Source organism: Hylobates moloch, unplaced genomic scaffold (assembly GCF_009828535.3).
Source record: "Hylobates moloch isolate HMO894 unplaced genomic scaffold, HMol_V3 SCAFFOLD_23, whole genome shotgun sequence".
Taxonomy (NCBI): Eukaryota; Metazoa; Chordata; class Mammalia; order Primates; family Hylobatidae; genus Hylobates; species Hylobates moloch.
This window is the reverse complement of record NW_026652298.1, coordinates 14923259-14941277: the sequence shown is the minus strand read 5'-3', so window position 1 is coordinate 14941277 and position 18019 is coordinate 14923259. Positions and strand designations below refer to the sequence as shown.

General features: G+C 34.0%; 1 protein-coding gene across 1 annotated transcript in view; it reads left to right on the top strand.

The window, feature by feature from the left end:
* The window catches only part of ADAMTS6 (ADAM metallopeptidase with thrombospondin type 1 motif 6), a 333888-nt gene that overhangs the window by 171542 nt on the left and 144327 nt on the right, over nt 1–18019 (top strand). The window contains exons 9-10 of the mRNA XM_058433874.1: nt 2038–2184; nt 10670–10811. Coding sequence (XP_058289857.1) covers nt 2038–2184; nt 10670–10811 — 289 coding nt within the window. The remainder of the gene's footprint in view (nt 1–2037; nt 2185–10669; nt 10812–18019) is intronic.

The following is an 18019-nucleotide window of genomic DNA, read 5'->3' as shown; positions in this document are numbered from 1 at the left end:
TATAATATATGTATAATATATATTATATGTAAATATATATTATGTGCATATATATATATATTTTTTTTTTTTGGAGACAGAACCTTGCTCTGTTACCCTAGCTATAGTATAGTGGTATGGTCTCAGCTTACTGCAACCTCTGCCTCCTGAGTTCAAGTGATTCTCATGTCTCAGCCTCCTGAGTAGCTGGAACTACAGGCGCACACCACCACCCCCGGCTAATTTTTTCTGTATCTTTAGTAGAGACAGGGTTTCACCATGTTGGCTAGGCTAGTCTCGAGCTCCTGACCTCAGGTGATCCTCCTGCCTCAGCCTCGCAAAGCGCTGGGATTACAGGTGTGAGCCACCCGGCCTGGCCTATGAGGACATATTATATGTCTTTATTATAGCTTTTTTTATATTGTACTTATGAAAGTCAATTCATTCTGCTTCCTAAGCATGTCTCAAATCTAATTCTACCTGTTTATCCGGCACCCTCGTTCAGACCAACATCAGTTCTCAGTTGGTAATGATCTTCCGACTACTCCCCCTGGCTCCATTCTCTTCCTACTTCAGGATCTCCACCATGGAGTTACTATAATTACTTGTCTAATAGACAGATCAATTCCATATTCCCTGACTCAGAAATCTTCCATTGCTCTTACTTACAAGTCTTCCCTGTTTCTATGCTGCCAAGAGGACTCATATTAATATTTACTTTTATTAATTATCTTGTACTTACCTATTCCCAACTACCTTTCCGGACTTTTTCTCCAGCAACTATCCTCATCTATTTTACACTCTAGTGACATTTTCTCGAACACATATCATGGTGCACTTATTAGAATATATGTTGTAACAGACACATAAATTTATTTTCTTAGTAATATTCAATCTAAACTTCTGGTTACTTGTGAAGAAATGTTAAAATGTATATGTAATCTGTTTATACACATACATTGGATAAACACATACATATATATATATATGGTATGTAGTGGGTATATCTTTTTCAGAAAAAGATTTTTATTGTAAAAATGTTTTTTTAGATCACATTGTTAGAACTAAGCATGGCTATATAACACAGGAAAAAAATGACAAAGAAAATATTTTAAAAACGAAAGAGGCCACAATAAAGAAAAACCATAATCCTTAAGTATATCAATGGTTTTCAAAAGGTGTTTTGAAACACACATACAAATGACCACGAATTACATGTGTGTTAAATTCTCTTTTATTAATATTAATAAGAAAAAGGACTTACGGCCGGGCACGGTGGCTCATGCCTTTAATCCCAGCACTTTGGGAGGCTGAGGCAGGCGGATCACGAGGTCAGGAGATCGAGACCATCCTGGCTAACATGGTGAAACCCCGTCTCTACTAAAAATACAAAAAATTAGCCAGGCGTGGTGGCAGGTGCCTGTAGTCCCAGCTACTTGGGAGGCTGAGGCAGGACAATGGCGTGAACCCGGGAGGCGGAGCTTGCAGTGAGCCGAGATGGCGCCACTGCACTCCAGCCTGGGCGACAGAGCGAGACTGCATCTCAAAAAAAAAAAGAAAGAAAAAGAAAAAGAACTTATGTATTTGGCCTATAACCTAAAACCCAACTAATCATAGCTATATTCTTGTAGTTCGCTTTTGGATTCAGCATAGTGAGGTAGGATGAACACTAACATGTTAAAAGGCAGGTTCTGCTAACAATTCCAACACTGACAAACTGTGTGATCTTTAGCAGGTCGTTTATCTTTGCTAAATCTATTTTCTAATTTATAAAGTAAGGATTGATATATAATATATTTGGCTCAAAGAGAAATTGAAACGTGCGATAACAGGTGAGAGTATGTGATTACATTTAAAGACATTTAGACATGTATCACTGAAGTATTCCTTATTCCTTAGTCTCTTTAATTTTAATCCTAAATTTCTTTAGAGGATCTGGCCTATCCTGATGGAAGGCATAGGTTGATAAGGCTAATAAATGGCCAAATAAGGAAATAAGTGATGTATTGGTTTTTTTTTCTTATTTATTTATTCTATGTTTTTTCCTCATTAAAACAGTTTTGGTATGAACCATGATGGAATTGGAAATTCTTGTGGGACGAAAGGTCACGAAGCAGCAAAACTTATGGCAGCTCACATTACTGCGAATACCAATCCTTTTTCCTGGTCTGCGTGCAGTCGAGACTACATCACCAGCTTTCTAGAGTAAGTAATCTCTGGAGAGTGATGATAAATTGCTCCAGAAGTAAGCCACTGGTAGAAGCCTAACATGTAGTGCTTTCAACTTTGCATAATGAGTAACTTTTATAGGGCCTACTGATGTTTCAACTGTTTCCTAAATACTTTAATATATCGTTGTGGCAATTTTTTTCTTCATATAGAATTTATAGAATAGAGGAAGTGGAGCAAGGATATAAGTGGGACTGATGGTGTGAGTGTTACAATTGTTTCATAAATGGGAGACAATTTCAGAAAGCATTCAGATTTGCATGATTTAATAGCACATAGGCCAAATTTGAGTTCAGTGATTACATATTTTATTTTGTCGGTGAAAAAACTGAGTTCTATAGGAGAGCCAAAGTATCTAATAGTAACAACAACAACAACAAAAAACCAAACACCAAGGAAATGAACACTTTGAGAAAAAGATTTGTTTTTGAAAATGTATGAAGCGATCCATTTTTCTACAGTTTGAGAACTTTTTCGACCTTTAATGTATATTCCAAGAGTCTGGTTATTTAAATGTGAAGAATACAAATTAGCTCAGGTATAACTATGTTAAGAAAATCAGATGCTCTTCCACATCTCACTTGCATAGGGCTTAAGGATTGTACTTTGGAAATCGATAGACTTGGGTCTGACTTTCTAAGTGCGTGTTCCTTAACTTTTCTAATCTTCAGCGTCCTAAGTTGTTAAATGAATTTAAGTCATACTGTGTATGTCATCAGGTGTTATATATGTAATTATATGTCATGCTATAATGTATATAAAATACATAACAGACATTCTTTAAATGGTAAATATTATTTTAAATAATATCAAGATTTCAGTGCTTTATTGCTTTACCATTATTTTTAACTGTTTTGTGCCATTTTTTTTCCTTGGGGAGGAGAAATTAAATACTCTGTGAAAAAGTAAGGTATACATAAAGTACAGGCCAGCAATGGAAATTCTTCTTAAAAATTGGCTGTGTTCAAAGTTTATATTAAAATGATTATGTTGTAGAATTTTAAAAATTCAAATAAGTTACATAGGGTAACATTATTTATTAAAATTTCCTTCATATCTACTAATAGCCAGAGCATATATTTTGAAAACTATGATGAGATATTCTTAAAAGGTCACAAACAAGAGACTTTAAATTACCTAGCACAATGCTTTATTAAAAAACAAATCAAAAGATAAATGTTTAAAATGAGCTCTTTTAAATTAATGTAATAATAAAGTTGAAGGAATTTGAAATTTATTTCAGAAGGTAGTTCTTCTGATAACCATATTATAACCTAATAATTTTTAATCTTAGTAACAGAAAATTATATGATTATACTTGCCTACAGTGAAAACTGATTGAAGTGCTATAAAGGTAGACCACAGAGCATTTGTAAGGTATCTTTTGGTCGTTCTTAATACAAAGCATTAGCAATATCATTTTCTAAGATCGTTTTAATGAGATCATTTATCTAAATTTTAAACATTTTTGAAGATCCACTCTCCCTAGACATCAAGTCAGATCTGGAATTTCTCCCTTGACTTGGCTTATGTTTTTACAATGGAGTCTTAATGTCCATCACCAGAAAGACAAACTGTATAACATGCTCAGGATTCCTGTGCATTTCTGATGGTTGCTCTTATCTTGTTTTTTTGTTGTTGTTTTTTTGTTTGTTTGTTTTTGTACCTTTTTCTTTTCTCCTTTATCTTGTTTCTGTCCCATTGGCTATATTGCACAGCTCATTTGCTAGTACCATCTCTGTATACTAAATACAAGGACCAGTTGTGATCTCCTACCAGATCTTGTCTACTTGAAAGCATATTGAGGCTAAGACACTCCAAAAGGGAATCCCTAAATTGCTGGTAAAATACAGTTTAAAAATCACCACTGGTTTGGTGAGGGACATAAAAATATTACTAGTTTCAATAAAGTGTTCCATTGAATTAATTAAAAGAATTGATCCAAAAAGCATTATTTAAGCTTTATTGCATGTATGTGTAAGCATGATTAGTGTTGACAGGGTTCTAATGGGCTTATTTATCCTGTATTTTATAAAAATATTTCTCATGTACATCCTCATGGGAATGCTCACAAAGTTAAAACTATTAATGAAAGATAGATGTGAAGCACAGTGGGTAGAGACTTGGGGAAAACTTGGCTTTCCCTCCTCTTTAATAATAAAACTAAACAAATCTGATTATAATCTGACCAAGCAATAAAGGGTTTTTAAACACAAGGCTCTTTAAAAAGGTCAGTTCACCGGAGCACAAAGACATAACAGTAACTTTCTTGAATTTCTTTGTTCCTTTTTATTAATGCAGTGAACTTAATTGCTTTAACAGCTATGCGTGATATTTTTTAAAATCCAGTGCTATTTTGATCAGGGATTGAGGTTACATTTATGTTTTATAGTTGGCTCGAAAAGGCTCATAACATTTTATTTTAGCTTCTCTTCTCAAGAAAAAGAATCTTGAAAGATGAATTGTTTAGGAACTGCAGCCCAGCCAACAAAACGCATACCTTTCTCTACTTAGTAGCTGTATAGGCCAAAGATGATGGTGGATTTTAACAATGAGCTTTCTATGATTTATAGAGATTCACTATTCACTATGTTCAACTGAAAACGATTCCATGGCCAATAGAATACAAAGTCTCTCGTGTCATTCTAAAACACTAGGTGCTATTGATCAATCAGGAGATGGTGTTTACCAACTCCCAATATTTTTTTTCAGATTTCTTAAACTCGGTGATTCAATAAGTGGTTCATGAATCGCCCAGAAGCCGTCCTGATTAAATAATAAAGAACCCATTTCCGTTAAAATGGACGTGTTATGCCAGCTTCTGATGTTTTCCGGCGACGGCTTTGCAGGTAGTGTCTTTCCTATCTGCCTGCGGGACTGATTTATTTATTTATTTACACTATAGAGAAAGGTGAACCTGGTATTATGGCTCACACTCATTGATGACTATGGGCCAATTTACCAGGCAGTGGAAGACAGCCAGAAATAATTTAAGCCAGTTTTTCATGCATTTTCCACCACTTAGCAATAGTACAGAATAATTTCATAAAGATTTCAAAAATTATGGGGGCTCTGTGAATCAACTCTTGCTCTATTAAAATTAAAGTCTGTTAACTTTTTTGAACTGTCAAAGATCCATAGCAAAATTTCCTACAGTTCCAAATTAAATACAGAGTAGACATTTTCACAGAAAGAATGGAAGCTGAACATATTAAGAGAAGCAATGTTACAGTCAGAGTTGACCTAGGAAGAAAGGTGATTGTAGATCTACAAGAGAACTGATATAAGATGAGCAAGATGACCAAAGCACTCACATTTGCTCTCTAGCAATGACCTTCAAAGGTCAACATCAGACTGTTGTATAAAAAAACAATCTTTATAGATGGGACCTTTTTAAAAAAATGTAGAATCTAAGAGCTTGGCAAAACAGGTTTCTCCTCCTTCTGTTTATCTGATACATTTGGGGAACCTTACTCTAACCATAGTAACTTTGATAAGTCATAATTACATATAGGGGGAAAAGGGTAAACCATTCTCAATACAGTATTTGTGTCTCGAAAGCTTCAAGCTCAGTTATATTAAGGGTGAGAGAAAAAGATTTGCCTTAGAAGGCAGTGCATTGTTAGCTTCATTGAGAAGACTGACAAAGCAGTTTATGAGACTATAGTGCATAAGACAGTTGACTTACTATAGATGATATCAACCCAATGCTATTTTGCTTAATTTATGTGAATCAGCACAACTTAGTGGAATAAAAATAGGAGGTGGTATTAAGTGTTAACTTTTTGTTGTTGTTGTTAAGAGACTGTTAAGATATATACAGGGTTATATGGAAAGATTTATTTTTTAGATTGACCCACTGTATTATAGACTAAAATTCATATTTTATGGTATAACTGTTTTAGTGAAAATACATCTAAAATCATAATTAAGAGTACATCCTAATGTGTTCTGGAAACAAAGCCGTGAGTGCATATTTTACATAGGGATCTGTAAATTTTTGCTGATGACCGAACTCTAACTCATATTCCTATATTCAAGGCTAATTTTTGGATTATGTAAATAAGACCTCTCTAAATTAGAAGTAGAATTCATAAAATATGACTTTCTCATCATACTGCAAACATTTTGGGAAATGTAAATATACTTCGATTTACTATGAATTTCATAATCAAGGGAGAAGTATATTATAAAACTAATGCATTTTTTTGCTTAGTCTTAGAAGCATAAACAAAAATAGAGTCTAGGAATTCAATAATTATCTGTGTTGCTGTAGATATTAACTAGGGTTTGGGTTTTTAGTTGTGATTATATGCTGCTAGGGAAATAATCACAGGTCTACTTTTTATATGTACAATTTTGATCTGACAAGTATATGTTTAATAATAAGTTGTAACTACATATCATAGATGGAGACTAACACTATTCTACATTTAATAATGAGTGAGATTCATGTTTTCTGAGTGGAAAAATTTGCATATTACACCAACATACAAACCATCTATGTTTAAAATTATTATTTGATGAGAAGATTTGTATATAATATCACTATAGTGCTATTATAATTTTGATAGTAGCATAAATAACACTGTACATTGTAAGAATTGTATAGTTATATCTCAATTAGCTATAAGACAACTTATATCTAATATTTTATGAAAGGAAATATTAGGTTGGCACAAAAGTAATTGTGGTTTTTGCCATTAAAGTAATTGCAAACACACAATTACTTTTGCACCAACCTAATAGATTTACACATTTATACCAGGAGACATACAAAAAGTGTTCATATCAGCGTAATTTGCAATTCTTAGGAATTGGAAATAATCCAGATGTTTATTAGTAGAGGAATTATAAATAATTGTGACATACTTATAAATGGAACATTAAAGAACAATAAAAATGAACAGGCTACAATTACATTTACACACATCAACATAGAAGTATCTCATATTCACAATATTGAGCAAAAGAATAAAGCCACAAAAGACTACCCACAGTGTGACTACTTTTATATAGAGTCTCAAAACTGGCAGATGAATAATTAGACAGTAAAATTATTAAGCAAAGCAAGGAAATTATTATTATAAAAAGTTAGAATAGTAGTTACCTTTGGGGATGGGGGGAAATGAGGGCTATTACTGGAATTAAGCACTTGAGAATTTTCATAGAAAAGAAATAAGGAAAAGCACTCCCAGGGTTAAATATACATTGCTCACATCTATGTTTTCTACCTCTGTACCTATATCTGTAATATTTCATAATGGTAATTGATGACTCAGAGGCATGAAAATATCCAGAATTATTTTAAGAATTAATTAGTAACTAATAATTATCGTCTATAGACTTTAGTTACTTGAACATAGCAGGAAAGTAGCAGACAAATTTTGGTTAACATAGTGCAAAAAGCATTTTTCTTGCTTAACCCTTAGTTAAGAATTAAAATATAGGCCAGATGCAGTGGTTCATGCCTATAATCCCAGCACTTTGGGATGCCAAGGCAGGAAGATCTCTTGAGACCAGGAGTTCTAGACCAGCCTGGGCAAGATAATGAGACTCAGTATCTACAAAAGATACAGAAATTAGCCAGGCATGCCTCTGGTCCCAGCTCCTCGGGAGGCTGAGGTGGGAGGATCACTTGAGCCCAGTAGTTCAAGGCTGCAGTTAGCTGTGATCATGCCACTTCACTCTAGCCTGGATGACAAAGCGAGATCCCATCTTAAAACAAAAGCAAAAGAATTAAAACAGGAAAACTATCCCATCCCTCAAATATTTAAATCAAGGTTTTACTGTATATACCAGATATGGTTACTAGAAGGAAAATGTACTACACATGTAGTAAACGTGTAGAAATGTACAACCAATTTAAATCCACCTTGCAGATGTATCCCCACATTTGCTTTACTGGAAGACACTTGACTTGTAAGCCTTGCTAATTTGTACAAATATAGCCAAATCCATTTCAAAAGTCCTTTGTTTATTCCATGTTTCTAAATGCTGGTTCATTTTTAAAGATCCATATGGTTTTCCTTTATATTTTATTTCATATGGTGTTTTATTCTTCTGTAAAAATATACTGGAAAGGGAGAACAAGACTTGTCTAGACTACATTAATACAAAGCAATAGTTGCTTCCAAAGAACTAAAACAAAAATATACTTTTGGGATAAACTTCCTTAGGAGAGTTTTGACCACAGGTGCGTGCAGTTCATGGCATTCTTGGTGGTATGAAGGCCATTGCAGTTGTCCTCTGGTTTGGTATTTTTTAAAGAACGTGAACCATGATTAGAAAACCACTAATATTAATATATTGAAACAATAATTTTAGATGAAGCAATTATTCTTGCTTCCCTCTGGGTTAAGTCAGTTTCCAGTTTGCCATCAGAAAAGAATTTTTTCCTCAGGATATCTATTCTTAAACTCTTCTTTGGGATCTACACAGTTCTTCCTCTGATTCTGGGTTAATTTTATGTATTACTAAAAGTAATTATTTTAAAATTTAAATAAAATAAGTTGGTGTCACCAAAAGCTGGTGTCACTTAGGTGAATATGTCCTACACTTTTTTGGTTATGCCATTGTAAATATTTTTTGCCTATTGGATACCTACTTCAGTACACAATTTAAAATAAATGTTTTCCATAAAAAAGATTTATAGTAGTACTTAACTTGTTATTGTATTTTTATTACATATTTAATTCCTTTCATAAAGATATTTATAATTTTATTGTCAATAGAAATGAAACAGATATTTTAGAAGAAAATTGGGGAATTAAACTACTAATTCAGTTATCTCACCAATATCCATATTATCAAAATGGTTCTTTTTCCATTATACTATTCAAATATGACCTCTTTGTCATTAACCTTAATATATAATTTAAAATTTACTAGTAGCATTACATTTGCCTAAAGTTTGCATATCCTTATAGATTAAAGATATTTTACTTAATAAAACCAAAAAAGCATTATTTAAAAATTCATCTAGAGGTAATTTTTCTTGCTGAGGTACATGTCAATTTATAAAAGTATAACAAAAAGGAAATTAAAAAGTGCTCTGTTATGAAAACTGGATAGCTGGGTGAAAAAAGGTTGTTCTTTGTTAGTTAGATACCTTGAGCAGTGACAAATGAAATGATTGTAGTAGCCAGTGCTAAAATCCATCTATATCAGTACCATACTTAATGTTCCATCTAAATATTTCTTGTTGATTAAAAAATTAGGAGGGCATGAGAGAAAGGAGAAGGATATAAAGAAGACAGTAGTCTGTCTCTTTGGTCTTTATATCACCTTAGGAATAGTGTGGTTCAGTTTTTAAACGGTATTAATTTGCTGCTGTGTGTGAACATACCTTTTTATAGAACACATTGACATGATAAGAATATGAGAAACTTTTAAGTGAATAGCAAAGTCATTGTTATGCATAGTTCTTTCTTAGTTATCTATAAGTGAAAAATTGTACTGTCCTAAATAACAGTTGAGGAACTTCTACTTGTGAAATTATTTTCCTTTGGCAAAGTGGATGGAAAAGATTTGGGAAAAAAAAAAAAAACACAAGTGCTGGCACAATGGACAGGAATGTTGGAAAAAATTTTTAAATGTTGGCGTAGGAATTCTTTAAAAATTCTAACTTACTCACATGTGAAATGAAAGTAAAAAAGCATCTGTCCTATTTTATGCACACTGACTAAATAAAAATGAACAATTATATTTAGCAAGGTTTAAAACTCTTTAAACTAAGGTATTTTGTCTGGGTTTTGGCAACCTTTATGTTATTTGTTCCACTGAATTAAAATATTATGTTTGAGTGCAGGCATAGCTTGAAACGCAGAAATTATACAAAGAAGAGAACATTCTCTTTTCCAATTCTGATGATCCTAGATGAAATATGAAATTTTTGAGAGACTAAACACTTCTAATATATTTGAGAGGAAAACTTTGGTCGTTGGCCTCATCTGTCATTCAACCCATTTATTAGTGAAATATTTCAAGAACCTATGGACATGCCTTAACATAACATCTATTGTTCTGCCCAAGGTGGAACTATATAAATTAGGTCTTTAAGGATTACAACCATAATTTTTTTTTAATTTTCTGCATTTCATGTTTTTAATTCTACTACCAGATGTGGTTATATTTTCAATAAAAACAAACAAGAAGCTTAGAGCAATATGAAATTCTGTTTTGATTCCTTGAGAAATTAGTTTAAATCAAGGCCAACGTGACATTTTCAGATTGTTGTCTGAAATGATTTTATTGTGTCTTGGTGCTGAAATGAATTATTTGGAGCTCTTATTCAGGTTTCAGTAAAGCTATTCTGTTCTGCCATGTGATTATTTATTGGGAGAATGTATTGTTTTTCATGCATCAAGTTATTAAAACAAAGCTCAACACATGGTTTCATAATTGTGACTGAAATAGTCCATAGAGTACCTAATTTCCTTTGATCCTTTATGTTGAACAGTTCAGGCCGTGGTACTTGCCTTGATAATGAGCCTCCCAAGCGTGACTTTCTTTATCCAGCTGTGGCCCCAGGTCAGGTGTATGATGCTGATGAGCAATGTCGTTTCCAGTATGGAGCAACTTCCCGCCAATGTAAATATGGGGTAAGAAGTCTTCATCCTTATGTTTCGTCATTTATATGTGTTCTTCCATGACACAGACGTTAAGATGGAATTATGATGAATGTCGGTTCCCTCTAGTAATATCTTAATTTAAATATGGCTTTTGACACTGCAGTTTTTCTGATATCATATGTACAATATTTTTTCTAAATGTTTCAATAATCCTAAGTTAAGCACATTACAGATTTCTTGTGAGGGATGCAGGTAGAATTTTAGTAATTCTTAATGTGTTTTTTCTTTAAATCTTGAATTTATGATGCCAACTTTATTTCATCTTTTGAAATGTTATGGCTTTAAAATCCCTCTGCCACTTTTCTGATACTCTTATAATTGAGCTAAATTAGGGCATTTTTACATTAGCTAGACAGCTTTACTTTTATTCATACTTGATAGTACTAAGTCACTTCATGTTGCTTCATCCACTGCCCACATTCCAGCACCACAACCAAGCAGGAACAAGATGACATTAGCTCAAGTAGTGAAACAGGGAAAATTGCTATGGAAGAAAAAAAAATGTAGGCATCATAATTTACTCTGCATGTCTGCCTTAAAAAAAAGTCACAGTGTCTACATCAGAAAATGAATAAAATTCTTTTTAAGTTTCATAGAGCAAGATTTTAGTGGATATGTTCTTATTAAGAACACAATATAAGCATAGTGAATGAAAAAATTGGTTTTTAATATGTCAAATTGCTTACCAAAAAAATTCAGATTTAAAAAATAAGTTGAAATCCTGGATTTCTTTTTTTTTTCTTTTTTCTTTTTTTTTTTTTTTTTTTTTTTTGAGACAGAGTCTCGCTCTGTTGCCCAGGCTGGAGCGCAGTGGTGCAATCTTGGCTCACTGTAACCTCTGTTTCCTAGGTTCAAGCAATTCTCCTGCCTCAGTCTCCTGAGTAGCTGGGAATACAGGCGTGCACCATCATGCCCGGCTGATTTTTGTACTTTTAGTAGAGACGGGGTTTCGCCATGTTGGCCAGGCTGGTCTCGAACTCCTGGCCTCAAGTGATCTGCCCACCTTGGCCTCCCAAAGAGCTAGGATTACAGGCGTGAGCCACTGCGCCCGGCCTGATTTCTATTTTCAGGTAAATAGTCTTTTAAATCCTCTTTTAGAAATAATAATAATTAAGTGTCAGGGTAGTATTGTACTGGATCATTGCACTGTATGTATCCTCTTTGGGTACAGAATAAAGGGAAGTGTTATCTTAAATATCTCTTGGGTGACAAGTGTATTATTATTATTCTTGTTAGGCTTTAGCAGCATATTTGTGCACTAGATTTAAAGATTGTGTGTGATTATATGATATGTAGAACCTTGTGTAAAACTTTGGCTTATCCTTAATCTTATTTTGTATGGTTCTAGTTTCTTTTGTTCTTAGGTTGTTTGTTTCAATAAAAGTCAGTCGAACTTTAATCATAGTCTTTCTATATATACTTATGGATTAATACATTGAAATTCATGATCAAATGAACTTAGAAAATTTCTGTTACATTATTCGTATCTATGTCTCTCATTTCTTTGTTAGCAAGTGAAATAATCTATATTTTTATTTTCTATTGGAAACTGGGTTTTTAACTCCACCTGCAAATTTCTACATTAGATAATTTATATTACCAGTTTTATAGAATCTATGGCTACACGATATAGTCTTTTTCTCTCTCAAATAAATTAATAAAAAATTGACTTAATTCTTCTTGCTATATCTATATATCTAATTCAGTTCAGACTAATTGATTTGAAATGAGATAAAGAATACAAAATTACATATTTTTACTTTATGTTCCTGATATTCTGCTTTTATATTCTTTTTATTTGAGATGGAGTTTTGCTCTGTCACCCAGGCTGGAGTGCAGTGGCACAATTTTGGCTCACTACAACCTCCACTTCCTAGGTTCAAGAGATTCTCTCACCTCAGCCTCTGAATAGCTGGGATTACAGGCACGCACCACCACACCTGGCTGTTTTGTATTTTTAGTAGAGATGGGGTTTCACCATGTTGGCCAGGCTGGTCTTGAACTCCTGACCTCAAGTGATCAGCCCGCCTCGGCCTCCCAAAGTGTTGGGATTACAGGCGTGAACCACCGTGTGTGGCTTGCCTTTATATTCTTAATATGTTTTGTTTATAAAGACTTCTGTAATAGATAGAAAATAAAATTGGAAAACTTTGAGAAAGACATTAGTATCTTACAGACCTATACAGTTTTAAGTATTTTATCGTGAATCCTTTTCACTTAGATTTGTAGCAAAATAATGGTTTCCCTAGATTCATATACTATATGAAAATGATTGTGTTATTTTTTTAAGTGCTATATGTTACTAACAAAGTGTATTGAGTCATAATTGATTCTTTACAATCACTCCCACCTCTGAACTTGTGTCAGTTTACACAAATCTACGCTGGTTTATATCTGGCGAATCCCTAAAGTTTTAAACAATTCTAAATACTACTTTGGAAAACAATAGTGGCTTCAAAGGTCAGAGTCCAGTGGGTAAGCAAATCATTCTTCAGATGGCAGCTGAAGGGAAAAACAAACCAGCCCTGATTTAGGTAGCTGTCTGAGTATAGCATGCTGAAATGAACATTAAATACAGTTGCTGTAGACTTAGAAGAACATTTTAGAATTTTTGAGAGGGGATACATCTGGTGTTGAAAAATCATGAAATGATTCCCTTTCAACTAGCGGGTCTCTCATGATGTCAGGAAGGATTTTAAAGAACTGCAGAATGGGCCGGGTGTGGTGGCTCACGCCTGTAATCCCACCTCTTTGGGAGGCCGAGGTGGGTGGATCAGGAGATCGAGACCATCCTGGCTAACACTGTGAAACCTCATCTCTACTAAAAATACAAAAATTTGCTGGGCGTGGTGGCACACGCCTGTAGTCTCAGCTACTCAGGAAGCTGAGGCAGGAGAATTGCTTGAACCCGGGAAGTGGAGGTTGCAGTGAGCCGACATAGTGCCACTGCACTCCAATCCAGCCTGGGCTACAGAGGGAGACTCCATCTTAAAAAAAGAAAAGAAAAAAAGAAAAAAGAAAAAGAAAAGAACTGAACTACCAAAGGATCTATACTGCAGAAGTGATCAGCTTTCCATCTCTTTCACTTGGCCATGAAGTAGTCATTGCTGGGTTACCAATGATTACATCTGTAGTTATGAAAAATCCTGCCTGAATTCTTAGTGAGTAGGTTCATTAATATACATGTTAGTTATGTTTGGAAATTTACATGAAAATTTTTCTGTTTTATTTTACTCAGGGCAACATTTTTCACTATTATTCTTGCATATCATCTTTTCTTATTTTTCAAGTGTTCTTAAATTCCTATAGAAGTTGTGAGGAGGTTGTAATGGCTATAAATACAAAGAACAAAACAGTACAGTACAATATACAGAATAATATAGTTCTATAATGCAGTATTCTATAAATGATATATAGTTTCTGGTATTTGTGTAGTGACTTTTTTCTGAGCTACTTCAGATTGAGTTGATAAAAATCATAATTATTGGCCAGGCGCGGTAACTCACGCCTGTAATCCCAGCACTTTGGGAGCCTGAGGCAGGTGGACCACCTGAGGTTGGGAGTTCGAGACCAGCCTGACCAACTTGGAGAAACCCTGTCTCTACTGAAAATACAAAATTAGCCAGTCGTGGTGGCACATGCCTGTAATCTCAGCTACTCGGGAGGCTGAGGCTGGAGAAGGGCTTGAACCCAGAAGGTGGGGGTTGCAGTGAGCTGAGATCGTGCCACTGCACTCCAGCCTGGGCAACAAGAGCAAAACTCCATCTCAAAAAACAAACAAACAAATCATAATTATTATATAATATTTTATAGGTGAGGAAACTAAAAATACAGAATGTGATATACCTACTCCAAAGTAAATAAATAAATAAATAAATAAAGTCCTAATTGATGTCAGTTCTGTTTTCTATTAGGAATAGTAATTATGTTAATGAAACACAGGTAGCAGATGTATTTTGTTTCACAAGACACTTGTTACTAATTTTTATCAGCTAATGTCTGTTACTAAAAATATTCTCAAAAGTCCCTGTATTGTCCCAGTCTTTTTTGGGAGAGGTGGTCGGGAGACCTTCTCTAAAGTCATTTTTTTAGGATCATAAGTTATCAGATGTCTGAAACTCTTGAGTCCTGGATTTGAGTGAATTTCTTTTCTTTTACCTTATATAAAAAGATAGGATGTCTTCAAGGTAAAATACAAGTATAGACAAGTAACCTGCAAAGCTAGATTCTTACTAGATCATCTGAAAATATCTGCTAGCTCTGTTGTAGGTTTCTAAGGGGCCTTGGATGATTCCTGGATGAAAATACATTGCAAATAAAACAGCAGTATCAGTATGTCCAAGAAATATTTCTTTGCCTTTTTAGAGTAATAAGCTCTTTCCTGTAAAACTCTGGAGAATCTGTTGTCTCTTCCATTTTCCATTAATCTCCTCTTTTTTATTAGAAAAGAATTACAAAAACTGAATTACCAAAAAGCATACTGCAGTAATAACAATAAGTTTGAACGTAGGAAGGAAGTCACTAATGAGCCTATATAATGTAGGGGCCGTGGGTAATCTTTTGACTGCTTCCCAAAAAGCATAGATTAATTCAAGGCTCAGCCTCAGCTTTAGCTCTTTATTTCTTTATTCTGTCACTTAAATCATATCTCAAATATTGTTTTCCAGTACACTTAATGGTTCAGTATAGGTTAACAATATCCAGTACATAATTTACTGTTAATTATTAAGAGCTGATTGTTCATCTACAGGTAGATTTAAGACCGCAAAATCAAAGAAACTTTATAGACATCATAGCTTTGTTTATTTATGGGAAATTTTTATTGTCTATGAAGTTTGTCACTGTTTACATGGACTTAAGTGTTCGCACATAAATGCATAAATAGTGTGTTGTACATGTTACTGCTTATTTTACATGTAGAACTGAAGAATGTTTTATCAGTAGGCCATATATCCTGAACCATAAATGGGAACACATGATCTAATACATGGTGTCATGATGGATGGAACAGCATATTTTTATCAGAATATTTTAAATTAAAAAAAGTTCATCATAAACTATTACTATGACCTAAAATTGACCATTAATAGATTTTACTCAGTTTTGGACACTTTTTTTCAGTGAACAGCAGCCAGGTTGTTCTTGTAAACTTCAGATAGCAGAAAGGTATGACAAGCATGCAAATTGTCTTTTATTTACCTGGCACATGACATTCAATAAATGTTTTCATTTCCTCTATGAATCTCTGTCATCCGTGATAACATTTCAGTATAGCTGATTATGCTGGTACTGCTTTAGGAGAATCTGAACCTTTTGTACTTTGGGGAGCATGTTAAGATATTCCAAGGCGCACATACTGACTCAATTTCACTCTTCAGTCTCAGCTCAAATGCCAGTTTCTCTTCAGACAGGCCTTCTGATTATTCGCTATTAAAAAAGGCTTTCCTCAGTTACTCTGTTTCACATTATACTGTTTATTTCTTTCATAGCACTTTTAAAAATCCATAATCATGTTGCTTATTTGGTTACTTATTAAGTGTGATCATGTAAATGAGGCCTTTTCTAACAACATTACTTAATATTGTACATCCACGTGCACACACAGACACACACACACACACACTTCCTATCATTTTCCTTGTCTTATATTTCTCCTTAACATTTATCATTTCCTGACATACTATCTGTTTTACTTGTTTATCTTGCTTATTACTACTTTCCCCCCTAGAAAGTATTTTCCTTGGGGGCAGATATTTTGTCTTATTCACAGCTGTATCCCCAGTGACTAGAACAGTGCCTGGCTCATGGTAGGTGCTCAGTTAATATTTGTCGAATGAATGAGCTGATAATTATAATGGGAGTGTAATTGCCATGAGGGGAAGGATTCCACCTGACTTGTTTATGGCTATTTGTGTAGTGACTAGCTCAATGCCTGGCTCATATGGGAACTCAATAAATATTTGATAAATAGATGAGTGAGAAGAGTTATCTGGTGAAGAGTGGAGAGAGGACCGTTGTGAAGACCCTGAGCCTGTGTATTTGAAGAGCTGAGAGAAAGCCACTGTGCCCAGTGCTCTCAAATAAACACCACACGAAAGAAACAGGAGAAAAAGGTAGAAGCCAAGTGTAACTGCACCTTATAGGCCACGTTAAGTTTTTATCTTAAAAGCAGCGAGATGCCAGAAAATAACATAATGTCTAAGGCATATTATGTCTTAGGAAACAAATGTAACTCTGTAATCTGGAAAACCCATGTTAGACAGTTAAAGGCTTTTGTAAAGTGATCTGTGGTGTCCTCTTTTCCCTTTTCTCTTGCCCTCCAAACACACCCTACGCAGAGTACTAAAACAGCTCTGCCACTAATAATTCTCAGTGTAGCAATGTCCTTACTTTTCTAGGTAAATATAGAATTTACTCTTTTTATACTAGAGGGTGCTCGTAACTCTGAAATGAGATGAATGGAGATGTTTGTGTGTAAAGATGTGTGGGCTCCGTAATTTTGATTTAAGATTGCAGAATCTTAGTGTGTTGTAGTGGAAACATAAAATAACTTATAAAAAGAGAATATGACATAACTTTAAGACTTCACATTAATTTTTACTCTTTCCAGTGGAAATATATTTGTGGCCGTTGTTATATTTTACTTACAGATCATCAAACTTGAAAGTTTTCTCTTCTACTTACCTCAATTAGATGATTGATAGAATAATCTACAAGTGGTTGAGTACCACATTTGTTCCAAACTTTAAGTGATAAGAGACTTTTAGGATTTAATATTAGAAATGAAGATCAAAAGAGTAAATATAGATATAAATTTGGATTTATTAATTTATAATAAGAAATCTAGCCACATAGTTTATATTCATTCAATTCTATTGAAATCTGCATATTTTCTCACCGAAACAAACCTACCCGGTAGGCCAATTTATTATTGAAAAATTATTCAGTAAGCATTGAATAAAAATATGGGGTAGTGCATAGATTATTTTCTTAATATATTAATTAATAACTATAGTAATAATGCCATCAAGCTATGCCTACCTGAATATAGCTCTTTGATGTCAGGGTAACTGCTAGAGACAAGATAGTTGAGTTCTCTGATCAGGGTATCCTTTCCCTGGAGAGTATTTAATAAAAACCCACATACTTTGTCTCTCAGACTCATGCTTATTCCCTTT